Genomic DNA, 16897 nt, shown 5'->3' on the forward strand with positions numbered 1-16897 from the left:
TCTCGTTAACAAACAACACAATTATAGTTGGATTATTTATAATAATGCTCCAGTTCTCAGCAGTTTTAAAAGTTTAACAATCAAGAACATTAACTGCTATGACTTTGAAAACCTTTATACTTCTCTACCATTAGAAGAAATTTTTACTAGTTTAATGCAACTCCCACAACTTTTTCCTGACATACTTGACATCCTTTGTATTGAAAGATGGAATACTTATCTGAATTGTGCATTATTTAATAACTACATTAAATACAATAATAAGATCTTTCAGCAAGTTAGAGGAATTCCTATGGGAGCAAACAGTTCTACACAAATTTGTAACCTATTTCTTTTTACATTTGAATATAAATTCCAACTCAGTTTAAATAAAAATGAATTAAAGCTATTTGCTCATACTTTTAGATACATAGATGATATTATAACTTTCAATAATAATTCTACTTTTGAGAAATTCAAAATTTACCCAAATAGTTTAACACTTAATAAAACGAATACGAATCAAGATACTATTGAATTCCTAGACCTGCAAATTATTAAACACAACAAAATTAAATTATTTGATAAAAGAAGGAATTTCCATTTTCCTACTATTAAACTAATTAATTGGTACTCTAATATCTCTAGAAAAGTAATAGAAAACACATTTCATAGCGAAATTATCAGAATAAAAAATATATGTACTGAAAATGACGATTTAAAGGAAGAAATCATAAAACTAATTAATGTACAAGTTGATAACCAAGTACCACCAAAATTTATTAATTTATATATTAAAAAGGCAGGCCTTGACTTTACTTTATAATTTTTTGGCTCTTTTGGATATGATAACATTACCTTAAACCTTAACTGGAGGGTAATGAAGGATATAAAAGAGTAGAGAAATTATTGTAAAATTTTTATTGTAAATATTTTGTAAATGTGTATATTTAATCAATACCGGATTCTTTCCTTTTACTAATAAAGGGCCAACTCTTTTCAAAAGTCTCAATTATAGCCCAAATTGAGTGAAGATTTTAATCTTCTTCTTCTAATTTTCCATACTTTAGCCAGTATTTAGTTAAGTTTTGATATACCAATTAAATCAAGTTCATTAAATTTTAATATTTTCTTTCATCAAATTTAAGTTTTATTTAACTTCCTAAAGGAATTTTTGAGAAATTTCTGGGAATTTTTAGAGGTTTTTTAAGGACTTCATTTCAAAAAAAAAATTTTGGGAAATTTTACTTTAAAACTTTAATATTAAAACATTTCAGTTTTTCTTAATTACTTTAATTTTTTGCAATTTTCACACAAAATATCTTTCACTTAATTTTTTTCACAATTTTTCAACAGAACACACATTTCAAATTACAAACAGTTTAAATTTTTTTCACATACCACTTCACTTTAATTTCCTTCAAGCAAACATACATCTCTTGATTGGCTCAGTTACTTAACTCCCTAAATAATTGATATTACTACCTTTAGGATTTTTAATTTAATTAATATTAATATTTACAAAAAATTTGTTACTATAACAAAGCTAGCAGCTTGACACTCAACTTTACCTACATAAGCGCCATCTATATAATTTGAAGAACACACTTACTTCTCTTTCACAACACCTTTGCAGACCCCAACACTCATGTAGTAGGTAAGTTAGAATTAAAACTTACTATTTACTTGCTTTAAGTATTTTTTTAAAAAAAATTTTATGTAGTATCTAAGTATTTTCTAAATATGAAATTATTTTTAAATATATATTTATTTTAAAAATTGTGAATTAGTTCTTTTTGTTTTTTATTTCTTATTGGTTTATATGGATTATGTATAGTTCTTTTATAGTTTCTTTTTATTGATATGCATGTTCGTGTAGGGGAAGTTTCTGTAGACAAGAATTTCTAAAATACATTGGTTTCTAGATTTTTTTTTATTATTTTATAAAAAATTAATTTTTAAAAAATTTAATTTTTTAAGAAAAAGTTTAATTCTTAACTTTACTTGCTTGTTTCTCAAAAGACTTAATTAGTATTTTCCTTTTTGAACTTCAATCCTTAAATGTTAATTTCTAAGAGTACCACTTTATTGGAATTACTATTGGGGTTGATCTTTACATTACGGTAACTTGGCGAAAATTTGGCGACCAACTCCCCTACAGCAACCCTCTATTTTTTTTCCCCGCCGCCATTTTGTCTTCACGAAGTAAAGACATGTTTCTTTTCTTCTTATCTACTGAACACTTCTTCCAACAATCTACTAGCCGAATTACACTTATGCTAGAAATTTTATCAAACAAAACTGCTTAATCATGACAAATATTCACTGCAAAATTCGGAAAAAGTGCACAATACCATACACCTTACGCGTTTTTCAAAATAACACATACACATAAACCATGTACACGCCGACTTATTTTTACTTAAAAAAACATCCCAGAATTGCACAAAAATGGCATTGCGCACACTCTTCACTATATCCATGTACACTGCTTTTTTCTCATAAATTCGAAAAATTTCACGAAAATACATGACAATTTTCTCAATCTTTAAACCCAGTAAAAAGAACATATATGAAATTACCTGATCGCGAAAAAGTATTTACCCTTTACAAATATGAACATTTCCACATATAAAATAAATAAAATATCCAAAAACTTTTACCTCTAAATCATCTATTACATTATACACGTCACCAACGAATTCATACATGAAGCATTACAAATATTTAGTATCAAATATTTAAATTATTTCCATGCACGTTTATTTCAACTTAAACGTAAACCAAATTCCTACAAGCATAAAATTCACAAAATAACTATCATTTCATTAAAATATCACTGAACCATGTACACGTCGACTTATTTTTACTTAAAAAAACATCCCAGAATTGCACAAAAATGGCATTGCGCACACTCTTCACTATATCCATGTACACTGCTTTTATCTCATAAATTCGAAAAATTTCACGAAAATACATGACAATTTTCTCAATCTTTAAACCCGGTAAAAAGAACATATATGAAATTACATGATCGCGAAAAAGTATTTACCCTTTACAAATATGAACATTTCCACATATAAAATAAATAAAATATCCAAAAACTTTTACCTCTAAATCATCTATTACATTATACACGTCACCAACGAATTCATACATGAAGCATTACAAATATTTATTATCAAATATTTAAATTATTTCCATGCACATTTATTTCAACTTAAACATATACCAAATTCCTACAAGTATAAAATTCACAAAATAACTATCATTTCATTAAAATATAATTAAATTCAAAAACACCACTTAAAATATACATGAGCACATACATTCAATTAATAAAAATTACCTTACAATCCTAATTACTTTAAACTAAATCATTGCTAATAACAATTTTCCCAATAATACCAAATTCCTTTCCACCTTACATTTCCAACAATGCATAAAAATACTAACTTACCTAATCTCCTTCAGAATCTTCATTACGTGGCGGATACACTTTTCTTCATTCTCTTTCAGAATCTTTAAAATCATACTTATCTTTCAAAGCAAGATACCAGGTAAAATAAATAACATAATAAAACATGTTTATTTCTCTCTCACACAACCTTAAAAAACATTTCTTACTATCCTTTTCAATACCACTAAATACCCATTTCGAATTCAATTTACTTACGGCCATGGGATCCAAAAATTCACAAACACTATTTCACACAACACAGAATAAAGCCAAATACAAAATTTCCAAATTTTTTCCCGATTTCCCCCCTTTTCCGATTAAAGAACCGTAATTCGTCCATTAATATCACATGACATATCCCATGATCTCTCATTTCCCCCACACAAAATAATGCGTAATCGGAACTCAGTACTGCTCACATTATTACCAAAGTCCCAGGTAGTAACCTTTATCGCCTCCAAAATGTCGCCAAACTACCAGTTACCGTAATGTAAAGATTAACCACTTTTGGTTTTGACTTTTACCCTTCCTTGCCTGCATGAATGACGAAACACGAATTGAATGATTGGAGAGTTAGGTTTGGAGGCAACTTCCCCTTGATAAGTCTGTCTCCTGCCTACTCTATGATCATTCATATATGCATTTTAAAAAAAAAATTGTTTAATTTAATTTTAATTTATTAAATTAGTAGATTTATTTTCATGGATAGATTTTACACTTGATTTGCTTATGCTTCTGAATTCAAATGATATTGTATATTAGTTCGAGAATTAAATCTTTTACATGTTTGCATATTTTTAAATTATTTTGGCTTTTTTCCTTTTTTTAGAATTTAAATTTGCTTTTCTACTTTTTTACTTTTATACATATTTGTTTAGAATCTAAATTTGTTTAAATTTAAATTTCATTCCTTGCAGCAATGGCGCAAAGAATATTTAATTAAATATGTAGTTAAATTTAATTTTTTAAATTAAACTCAATTTATTCTTATGAAACATATATATATATATATATATATATATAGAAATTTAGAATTAATTTCATCTTTCCCATGCACACGCATATACATCGTGTCCACAAAAATTAGAGAATATTCATTTGCCTAACAAGTTAGAACACTTACTCGGCCTAACTACCTGGCCTATTGCCTAAAACACTTCTCCGGTCTTATATGATATAAATTGACCGATATTTTTAATTTCAAAATTTGCTATATTTGACGTCGTTTTGAATTTGCATAATTCGAGGTTGATTTGCTTCTTCTTAAATGCCATTTAAAATGAAGCGTCTTAAAATGAAATCTATTGCCAAGTTGAAATCTATTGTCTTTAATTTATAAATTTGTTACAGTAGGTAAAAAATTTTCACCCAGATAATTTGTAAATTATCCATTTGTAAAAACACGTTATTAATTGTCTCCATGAAGTTTTATTATTTTAAAGGCATAATATGGTAATCGCATAAAAATTCATTAGAAATATTTTTCATTTTTAATTAACTCACATAATATTTCGAGGTAGCTTCGTGCCAATACTGAAGCTTGCTACAGAATAAGAATATGAATTTCATAAGGTTCTGTGGATAAGAGCTCCATTTCTATGAAAAATCATATTGATCAATATTTCTCACAATAATCTGAACAGAAATGCTTGTCACGTAATCGCTTAGTATCGACAAACTTTTTCTAAAGACTATTTTATTTTTAGTAACAAACAAATGCAAACATTTCTTCTTTCAATTAGTACACAGTCCTTGAATTAGTACACACTCCCGAATTTAATATAAAATATCTGTCAATTTTGGTCGTACATGGGTCAAAAGTTTTGCGTTAATTTTTTTATAACGAGTACAGAATTTTCCTAAATTTAGGTATAGGGACCTGAGGAATGTGTAAAACGTGAGATTTCGTAATTTATATAAAACGAATTTCTTTAAACTTAAAAATACCAAAACTTGAATCTTTGCGTCATTTAAAACATTTCCGTAATATGTCTACAACCAACGGTTACGAAAATAAAAGTCAGGCAGGAACTTTTGTGGACACTTGTGTATGGCTAAGATACATCATATAGCCGAGAAATTTTGAAACTGAAATATAGAGAAGAAAAGAACTAGTAAAAAGTAGTTATGGCAATGAATAGTACAGAGGATTCCTTTATATGCCTACATAACGTGGAAAAAATAGGTAAATCTATGCTTTGAAATGAATGTTCAGAAGACCTCTACTTTTGCCACCACAAACCTGCAGACATCGAGGGACTACTTACGCAACTTGACGTAGCACATTCCACACAACTTGAGCGAATTTTTAACCGATCTTTGCTCTCATTTTTCCAGTTCCTCAGATCGGCAGCCTAGATATTATCTTGGCTATAGGTTCTGCATGACTGTCTTCAGATGTCTTCGATCGAACTAATTTCCACAAAATGCCCTTTGCATGTAGTTATTGTAAGGGAGGATGGCACCTTTTCATGTCGTGCCACGTTGAAATGCCGTTTATATTCCCAATCAACAGCACCCAAGCTGTTACTGTTCTATTAATGTACTTTTAACTCGAACGCGCCATGCGCATCCCTCTACCGCTTCATGGTAATTAAATGGCAAGATGTTTTTCGCAGGTTTTGTGTGTTATGAAGCGCCACCCGCCTAATCGTGCTAGCATAAAATTCAAAATTTCCAATCTTTTTGAAACACGCTGTACACGAAAGTAAACATGTCATATATAGCAGAATTTGAAAATATGAAATACAGCATTGAGATGCTATAATGAATCGGGGCAAGATAAATATTTACAAATAATAATAAATGATAAATATTATAGCACACGTTTATTACCAGCACATTCTGATCATTTTGCTCAAAAAGCAGACAACAGATTAAATATAATTTTTTGGAGGACGAGTCATGAAGGCAACATGCGGGTTTAGCGAAATTATTTCGTAATCTGTGAAACGTCCCTTGGCTGCGAAGCATGCTGCTATACGGCTAGATAAGGAATGATACAGATTCTTAATATTATTTTGTCATAGATATTTGTCAGGCTTTTCTTAACTGCTGTTCCAGATTTTAGATACTGCGTACTGCTTGTACTTGACAGATTAGCATGTCACACACATGTTCAACTGCCAAAAGATCTGGCACTTTGCAGGAAAAGGAAAAGCTGAAACAGCACTAAGAGACATCAGAGGTATGCTAGCCACACGAAACTTTGTCTTATCGGAAAAACGGCTCGGTTATCTTGTCGGAAAATGGTTCCAGAGTGACTTGCCGCGAAGAATAACCAGGGTCTTCGTATGTTATCAACATACCTCTGCGTTTTCAAAAACGTACGTATGTCCACTTAAGGGTGATTACTATAAGAGATAGTAATTCATACCATCACATCATGCGTACTGGCCATATGCCTCTGCGCAGTGAGGACTGTCTGGGAAGGCCAGCTCGACCTTCTGCATATGTAAATGCGTTAATCACTCGCCTAAAGACTGCATAAAGATCCATAACTGACTCAAAGAGGATTAATAATGATCAGTCACAGTGTCATTCCAAACAGCAATGATGTTGGGTCTGTAAACACAAACATTTTAAAGGGAAAATTAAGCGCAGTCTTGACTCAGTAAGTTGTCATGAAGTGTTAGAAGTTTTATATCATAGCATAAATGACAATAAATGGATGAACTTTTGCGATAGATCTATACTTTGGAAACAGCATGGTGGACTTCTCCTAAGATAACATCCAAAGCTTTATTCTTTCATTGTCGCAGCAGTTATTGCCAGCGGTTGTGCAGCATGAAATTGGCTGCATGAAATACTGATTTCTTAGTATACCGCTAGTAATCTGAGGCTATAATTTTAATAAGGTAAGCCTAGCATGCCTTACATGTCCAGTAAATATGGCCTTTATATCTTTCGCACTTCGTAGTATTGCATTTGGATGGGCAAAAGTGACATTTTACTAACACAGCAAATTAATTAATTAAAAAAAACTCTATTGAAATCTAAATTTCAAGCTATCAAAATGAATTCTTGTTCCCAATAATATACCACAAAAGAACTTTAATTATTTGATTCAGATTTTGAAAACAGTGTTGTGCGACCGATGAACTTTGGTTTGGACGTTTTTAACAGCCTTCCCTTGAACGGCGACAAATGATGTGCCTTTGTCGTATTCGCAGACGATTGAAAGGTGGCAGCGGAACGGTAGAAAATTTTGGGGTTCCGGGGAGGAAAAAAAAAAAAAAAAAAAAACCACGGGAATAATGCTCACAGGTATAAATGCTCACAGGAAAAAAAAACTCACACAGAAATATGCCCACATAGATCCCCCCGGGGGTTGACTCAGGAGACGTCCTGGGAAGTACTGGTTAGGATCTGTACCTAGGCAGTCTCAACCACGGGGGTACATAAACACTCTTCACAGGACTAGAACCCGAGTATTGCACTCAGGTAGGTTCGGGCGTGGCAGGGACCGTACTGGTACTGTCGTGTCCGTTCCCTCGGCTGTTGTGGAGCAGATAAGTAAATATAAGCGGGGCTTTTCGATGGGGGTTTGGCCCTCATAGTCCCAGTGGCGGGGACTGACTGATTAAGGCAAGGCACCGAGAACGAATTAACTGCTGCTGAGGGAGTGGTGCCCCGAGGCAAAGGTGACATTGGTATATTTTTTTTTTGACTTCGTGATTTTTCTACCTCGCCGAGACTGAGTATAAAGCCGGGCAGGGACTGTGGGGTCTGCGCTGCCACTGATGAGTCTCATCCAGAGCCCGTTTCATCTAAACTTTGTACGGAATTTCCAGGTCGAAGATTCAGTCTCTGGCGCCCATGTCCCATGCCCACATAGAAATGTACTCACATGGAAAAATGCTCACTTAGAAATATACTCACACGGAAAAAAGCTCACATAGATATATGCTCACATGGAAATAAGCCCTACTGATAAATAAAATATGTATAAATATCTTTACATTAATCAATCAATAATTAATCGATTTGAACATCGTACACCTACTTGAATTTTTAAAAGAAAAATTATTTGATCATTTGAAAAAAATATTGGACAAATGCTCATATTAACCTTTTCAGAGGCAGTATATAAAAGAATAAAAACTATAGTAAAATTTTGCATGTACTGTAATATTTTATATTACTGCGCCTTGTATGACATTTTTTCCCCTGTAACCACCAATAGTTTATTTTTGTTTTTTTATTTACTCTATTTTTGCATACTTTTGATGTGTATCTATAGAAATTGATGTCTGAATGTAGTTATTTAAGTTTGGAGCCAAAAACGTTCTAGAAGACCACAGTTTCCAATCGAAGTGTGGAATCATTATGAAGAAGCCTTCGAAAAATCTCCTAAAACAACAAATTATTACGAAAGCTTTCATAAGATACTACTAAATTCATTATTTAATTGCAGCCATCCCAGTATGTGGTTTTTGTTTGGCGGACTGAAAAAAAATTAGCCTGTCAACGTTTATTACTAGCTGTTGTAAATACAGGGCATACTGAAGTTAAAAAAAAAGAAAATATGAAAATTTACATTTGGTAATCGCGAATCATGTAAGAAACTATGATCAAGTCGATGATAAAATTAGATATTTACATATATTAGCTAATATTCAGTAAGTTAGTAGAGACATTAGGTATTTTGAAAGCAGAAGATGTGAAAAATGAGCAACGCCTTCGTCGGGAATCGAACCACGGACCTCTGGAATACGCGCCCAGCGTGCAGACCACCACACCACGAAGGCATGCTAAGAAGGCAGGAGAAATACCTTATAAGTTTATGTGAAATATATATTTATGATTTATATATAACAAGGTATTTAACGTAATTTAAATAAAATGATTATTTCTATTTGCTTATTCGCTTAAATTTTTATATTATAAAATGTGTAACTTATACGTACTATTGTTTTATTTTTTAACAATTAAAATTGTAATAATTTTTCGCTGTATATTCTGTTTCATTTTTCTTCCTTCCTCCTCTCTTTTTCCTAATTCGAAACAGCCCATTTGTTAATCTTATATAGCAACTAAATCTACACATAAGTTATACGTTTTTTGATCTTTTCTAATTTCCAATTTTGTTTGTTTTCGCAGTTTAAATTGTTTAGTAGTTATTACCGTAGGTCTTTTTCGCGTAAACTATAAATGCTTTAGTATTGTATTATTCTTTATTCTTGGCGTTACTTGAGTACTCCGGAACTGCAGTATCAAATGTACTTTAAGCATTAGCGAACTTTTACTTTCCTCTTCTGTGCAAATATATATATATATATATATATATATATATTCACACCGTAGATGTTTTGGTAATTTAAATAATTTTTCTTAAAATTCAAGTAGGTGTACGATGTTCAAATCGATTAATTATTGATTGATTAACGTAAGGATATTCCTACGTATTTTATTTACCAGTGGGCTTATTTCCATGTGAGCATATATCTATGTGAGCTTTTCTCCGTGTGAGTATATTTCTAAGTAAGCATTTTTCCAAGTGAGCTTTTTTCGATGCGGGCATGTTTCTATGTGGGCTTTTTTCCTGTGAGCATTATTCTATGAGTATTTTTCCGATCACTTTATTTTGTTTATGTATACGGGGAAAAGGAGAAAAGGTTTCAGTCTCAGACTGAAAGGAGTGTTTGAACAATAGTTTCTCGTTATAATTTATCTATATAATCACACTCTGTATGAGTGTATTTTCTTTCTTTCAGATGTTCGAAATTTATTTCGTTGTCTTTAAAAAATAAATTTTAGATATGTGATCTATAGATTTCGGTGACATGGTCTGACTCATATCTTTGTTTGAAAACATATGAACATGGTTTGTTGAAAAGACTTCTTTGAATTTATTAGAACTACGTTTTGAAGCATGTACTGTCAGTTGCAGATCTGTATAGTAAACACGTATCGTTCAATTTTATACTGAGTATTTACGAAATAAACCAGGTTTGAAGAAACAAACAGTAAAATGGCGAAGAGTTTTTACTTTTTTCTAGATGATCGAGTTTCGTCAAAACAGGAATAAATTAAGGGATGCTTTGGCCTAAATGAAATATCAAAGACATTTTGAAAAACGCAGTTGGAAGTTTTTAATAATTTACGTCGATTAAGTAAGAAATTCACACAAACCTGAGTTAGCCACCCATTTGTCACTAAAATCTGATTCTTTTCATCCTGTAAAAATAGAGTATTATTTCATTAGGATTTAAAGTTTTCATACTGAAGAAAGTAACAAGCATGCTTAAGATAACATGAGCAACGCATAAGAAACAAATCTCGCAACAATTCATTGTCTAAAAGTACAGAATAATACATAATCCTTCCTTTTCATTTCTTAAAAGAATTAGAAGATAGGTTTAATAAATCGCCAGGGAAACTTTCTTTTCATTTGCTTTCATTTTTTAAAACAAAAATGATATGATTTTCAATTCATTATTTATAATGCATGTCCCAAACAAATGTTTGAGACATACGTTATAAATAATAAATATCAGAACTTATAGAGCAGGGGTAGAGGGCACCCCTGTGATTCTGAATCATTTAGCAATGCAGGGTCGGAAATGCTTTCCTGACGCGCTGGTGTACACAGAAACGTCAGAAATTAAAAGAGGCCAGTAAAGTTAAAAGTAACACGAGTCAAGGATAGTGTTCTATTTCAGGCATATCTCGAATTTCCCCAGCAGCTACTGCGATTCGTGCAACCAGCTTTTCAGCGTTCTCAACGGGGGGGGGTCATAAACCAGTGTCTTCATATGCCCCCACAAAAAAAAAAATCAAGACATGATAGGTCTGGTGATCGAGCAGGCCAATGCACCGGACCACTAGGCCTGACCCACTGTTGGCCAAATCTGACGTCTAGGTGGGTATGAGCATTATGGCTGAAATGGCCAGGGGCCCCATCGTGTTGGAACTACGTTGTCTGTCGCATCGATGCAGAAATATGTTCGTCATTTAAAAGTTTTTACATGAGTTGCTGCAGATTGATCAATTAATTACAACCGATTAGATGAAAGGGCAACAGGTAAGATCCGATGAGGTGATCCCACACATTGACGGCCCAAACATTAACGGAAAACCGATTCTGCGCTGCACGATGTAGTGTTGTATGAAGGTTCTCTACCGTCTAGAAATAAGCGTTATGTGCATTGAATATTCCTTCCCTTAAGGATGCCTCATCCGTCAGCATACACATTAGCGCGAAAAAGGGGATCTGTAGCACACTTTTCAAGATACAATTATGCAAAAAACAATAAGGTTGCTTAATCGCCCGGTTGAAGCTCCTAGATACGCTGCACGCGATACAGATGCATTTCGTTTTCTTTGAGAAATCTTGCTGGAACGGGATGAGGTACGCTTCGCATACTCAAACTTGGAGTCCCCTGTACCTGATGCAGCACTTTTTCTTCGATGTCCGGAGTCCGTGCTGATCGTGCACGATTCATGGCAGCTCTTTGAAAGGAGCCTGTTTCAGCTAACCTCTTGCGCAGCCTTGCTAAGAAATTGTGGTTGCGTGTACGCCTCATAGGATAACGGTCTGCGTACAGGCGCTGTGCGGTTGGCCCACTACAATCTGCAGCCCCGTATGCTAAATGCATATCGGCTAACTCGGCGTTCGCATAAGTGTTCATCGTACTAACTCTGCGTTGTTGTGCGAATATAACGATTCCCTGAAAGAATTCTCGAACTTTCGTGCGACCACAACTACCGTGTCAGAAAAGCATTTCAGACCCTGCATTGCTATTTGATTCCGAGTCCTTGTAGTGCCCCCTATCCCTTCCAGAAGTTCTGAAACGTATATATATATACGTTTCAGAACTTCTGGAAGGAGGAACTTATATATATAATATATATATATATACAGCGGTGGCCAAAACTGTGGACATTTTTGGAAATTTTTATGTTTTTGAACTTTGTATGCTTATAGAAAATGTTACGTTTCGCAAAATGCAAACTTGTATATATCATTTTAAAGAGAATTTATTACTGAATTCAATACAAAACACAAAATTCAGTTATTTTCAATACAAAAAAGTTATATGTACTTTAATATAAATAAAAAACACAGTTATGAAGTGGTTTGTAATGTCTAGCTTTCCTGGCCAATCACTGTTCTTGTTCTGAGAACCAATCAAATGTTAGTAACTGCCAGTAGAAGCTGATATCATGTTTACACTTGAAACAATTCATTATTTTGCTTTTTTCTGTAGAAGGAGAACCTGTTTCTTATACACTGCAATTACAAGTAGGAATTTTTGTAAAAATTTTTGATATTTAGTCAAGAAGCAATGACATCAAATAAAAGAGTAGATTGGACACCTAGAAAGAGATGTAATATTATTGTGTTACGAGAAAGTGGTCTTTCCTATGCTGAAATTGCAAGACAGGTGGGTGGTTCAGTGACAACATCTGGAGTCCGAAAGTTTTGTTTACGATATCAGGAGACAAATTCAATAAAAACAAAGAAGGAAAAGGCCGAAAAAGGTGCTCCACATCTATTGATGACAGAAGAATAAAAAGACTATGTCTCCAAGATAGAAAAATGTCATCAGCGGCCATCAGAAATAATCTGAATGATGCTGGTGTTTCTGTCAGTTCAAGAACAATCAAGAGAAGATTAACAGATGTTGGACTGAGAAGTAGAATTCCACGAAAAAAGCCTTATCTTAATTTTCAGCAACGAAAAAACTACAGTGGGCAAAGGAACACATTAATTGGACAGATGATCAGTGGTCGCAAGTTATATGGAGTGATGAAACTAAGATATCGTTATTCGGTAGTGATGGGCGAAAATATGTAAGACGTAGAATAGGAGAAGAGCTACATCCTGACTGCATTCAAGCAACTGTTAAGAACCCAGTTAGTGTTATGATTTGGTCATGCATGTCAGCAGATGGTATTGGTCGCCTTCATGTCATCGATAGGACACTGAAGGCCAGAAAGTACATTGACACTATTCTAGAACCAAAACTTTTACCTTCCATCAGAGATCTCTTTCCCAACAATGCTTCGTTTATTTTTCAGCAGGATTCTGCAAAAATGTACCACTCCTTTAGGTTGTATACAGTAGCAAATGAAGACTTCCAAAATCATTTTTCAGACTTACCATTTCCATATTATAATTAAATAACACACTTAATTCAAAGTGAAAAAAATACTTATTGTGTAGAAACTGAAATTGAAAAGAAACTGTATCTAAAATCTAAAATAATTTTCTGGCTTTGCATGTAGTCTGTTTGCTTCAGTCTATTAAGAAATATAAATCTATCAAATTTCGCATCTAATGGTGATGGCTTTCCGTAACTAATCTCCTAGTGTGTAAATGTGTATATGTAACAATATGATTTCAATCAATGAAATTAATACTATTTAGATTTCATCGTAACAGGCAAGTGTGTTCAATGTTATTTCCAGACTAAAGACTAATGCTTTCCAAAAATGAATACATTTCAATACGAAGGTAAAGATCTTCGTGAAAGTTAATTAACTCAGTTAAATAATGCATGCTAAAGAAAACCAAATTTAAATGAAGAAGCGCCATATGAAAGAGCAAAAATCTTCCGACATCAGCAGGCATTATCTCCAAAGAAAGATACATAAAGTAATATCATGGAAAAATTCGTTAAGGATTTTTCTTGTAAACTTCATCAGTAGCTTACTCAGAAATAGGCAAGCTTTTAAGATTATTTATTATCATAGGAAACTTTTTGGTTTACAAGCTAAACTGCTTCTTTTCTCCTAAATTTTAGATATTATCTTTTCATTTGTTTTACTGCTCTAAAGCAACACAAAATTACAAGAAACAACGAGCTGGCCTGAGACTATCTTATTATTCCAAAAGTTTCATGTCAAATGTTTTCATTCATATGAGATTCAGTGTTATTATTTCCCATTTTATACTATTTTAGATTTAAAAGATTATTAAAGACTATTTAAAGTGCACGATTGAAACTGTTTAGTTTTCTAGAACAAAACTGTAAAACCTCATTCGGACGACTAACCTTATAAGATATTGATAGATGATTGATAGATGAACATTCGCTCAGGTATAATGCAAGAATGGCCAAACATTTCTAAGTAATGACAGACCTTTCAGAGACACTACAAATAAGCAAGAAGTATGCCGGCCGAAATAAAAATGAGGATTATATGGCTGCATTTTGTTGACGAAATTAAAGAATATTATAAAGCAATAATTTTATTATTTTAAGTAAATAAAAAAGAACATTAAATGAAAGCAACTGATCTTTGATTATTTGAACATTAACTCTTGCCCTTAACTTAGAATAGATTGAAATGGAATTCAATAATGTATTTCATTGCTATAAAAAATCTCGAAAAATGCGAAATATTTCTTTTAAGAAATTATTAAGTGTCGACAAATCTGAAACACTAAATGTATACTTAAGGAAAACTATTAATAAGATACTACAAAAAATAAACTAACTACTGAACAATGTTTAACTAAGTGAGATGAACTTACTACGTCTATTATTTGATACAAGGCCATGTCAAAAGCCACTCGAAGAGGTTGCGAGGCATTGAATGCAGGTCTGACTGCAGGATCATAATTAGACATAAGATATCTGGTTAATCTGTACTCTTGCTCATCACACTGTATGAAGTTCACTAGAACGAAACAATACATAACATATACATGCAAAATAATATCATTATAGATCAAATACATTCAGTGAGAATGTCTCAAAAGGCGAATGTTTACAAAATCAATAAAGTATGAAAATACAGGCCTTTTCCCAAAACAATCGTGACGATTTTATTCCTCTTTTTTCCCCTAGAAACAGACTTTTTGCAGAAAATTGAAATTAAACTTCTAATACAGAAATGTTCTTGACACTCGACATCTTAGTTTTGAAAACAATAAAATTAAACAATATTTCATAGTTTCAAAATTATGCTAAAATATTGATGGCTAGTTTTAACAGACGGTAACAAAACTAGTGGCATGTCTTGGAAACGTACAAAATGAGATGAAAGTATCTTCTAAAGCAATGGCAGCAATATATTCTATGGCTCAAGAGAGGTAATGAGAATAATAAGCATTTTAAAAACTGAAAAAAAGAATTAGTATTAATTAGGACCTGAAGTGTACGTAAGGGTTTCTTAAAAACGACAGCTTTATATGCTTTCAATAAATTGTAAGATAAGCAGCATTAATTCGATGATTTAGTTATTAAGCTTGTAGTGATTAACTCCTGTGTGAGAACTGTAAGAGTAGTAACTGCACAGAAGAAGGGTTAAAAGTATCCTTTATTACACTCTTTAAAAATGTACAATGCGTCAACTCGACGCTAAAAAACTACGCCTCTGCTTGGGCGGTAACTGAAATCAAAGAACTAACTAAAGATTTGAAGATATGTACAAGTAGTAGAACTACATTACAGGGTTCAGACAATACCTGTTTATTAAGCCCCCGTCGAAAACTAGTGACAGCAAGTAAATGCAGTTAGCCACGCGAACCAGCAATATCTCTGGGAGCAGACGCTTACGCAACACAGGGAACGGCAATAGCCTAACTCTCTCTCTTTCCTACTGAACCTCGGTTTTTAACAAGGAGGTTAGAATAGATTCTAACCTCCTAACCTATTCTAACCTCCTTGGTTTTTAAACTCTTTCTTCAAGGTAGCATAGCTTCACGCGCGCTACCAAATTTAAATATTCTGGCATTGACAATTAAACGAATGAAGGCTCATAGGAAACTTAAAATTAAAACTTGTTAGTTTAAAAATAAATATAAATCCCTACAAGCTTAATTATTAAATATTTTCTTTGTAGGTTTTGCTAAACAGTCCATTTTCGATGACTTTGTAGAGTCATTAGGTTATGTCGATGCAGGAACGTGAAAAATTTGCAGGGGCCTCGCAGGGATTCGAACTGCTGACTTCCCGAATACGCGTCGAGCATACCACGAAGGGATGAGGAAAGGACGGAGAAAATACCTTATAACTAAGTTATCATCCATAGTTTATTTTAGGCTTACGTATAGTTATCATTTAAAAATTAATAGTGAGCCCTGTTGGCGTGGTGTTAAGGAAATCGGTTACCACAGCCTTGAGCCCGTTTTTGAATTCCGGAGAAGGTACGTATATTTATAAATGTCTAGCACCTTTATAGCATGAGAGTCCCTTAAAATACTCCTGAGATGAAAATCCTCTCGAGAAGTTGGTTGAATAGGAAGACGGGTGGCAAACTCTTTGATCCGTCATGTTCGGAAATCTTCTACTATAATTGATTTAAGTTGAAATGGAGCTGCGGAAGCTCGCACCATCATTTTTGTGGTGTTGGGATACGTGATACTTCTGCCTGTGCGCGCGCATAACGGATTGAACTAATAAGGAAAGATTGTGTGAGTTTTTATCGCGCGCTCAACGATTTATGATATAATCAATGTTCTATTTTTAGTTGGCGTGTTTATGAATGTCTTAGAAAATGGAT

General features: G+C 33.0%; 1 protein-coding gene across 1 annotated transcript in view; it reads right to left on the bottom strand.

Moving 5' to 3' along the window:
* LOC118196887 (neuronal acetylcholine receptor subunit alpha-10-like) overlaps window positions 1–16668 on the bottom strand; it is a 99364-nt gene extending 82696 nt beyond the window's left edge. The window contains exons 1-3 of the mRNA XM_085808790.1: window positions 16569–16668; window positions 14925–15070; window positions 10574–10618 (exon numbers count right to left, since the gene is read on the bottom strand). Of these exons, the coding sequence (XP_085664916.1) occupies window positions 10574–10618; window positions 14925–15070; window positions 16569–16668 (291 nt within the window). The remainder of the gene's footprint in view (window positions 1–10573; window positions 10619–14924; window positions 15071–16568) is intronic.
* Window positions 16669–16897: the final 229 nt, after the last annotated feature.

Source organism: Stegodyphus dumicola, chromosome X2 (genome assembly GCF_044657685.1).
Source record: "Stegodyphus dumicola isolate Sdum_Otavi_A_Nest chromosome X2, ASM4465768v1".
Classification (NCBI taxonomy): Eukaryota; Metazoa; Arthropoda; class Arachnida; order Araneae; family Eresidae; genus Stegodyphus; species Stegodyphus dumicola.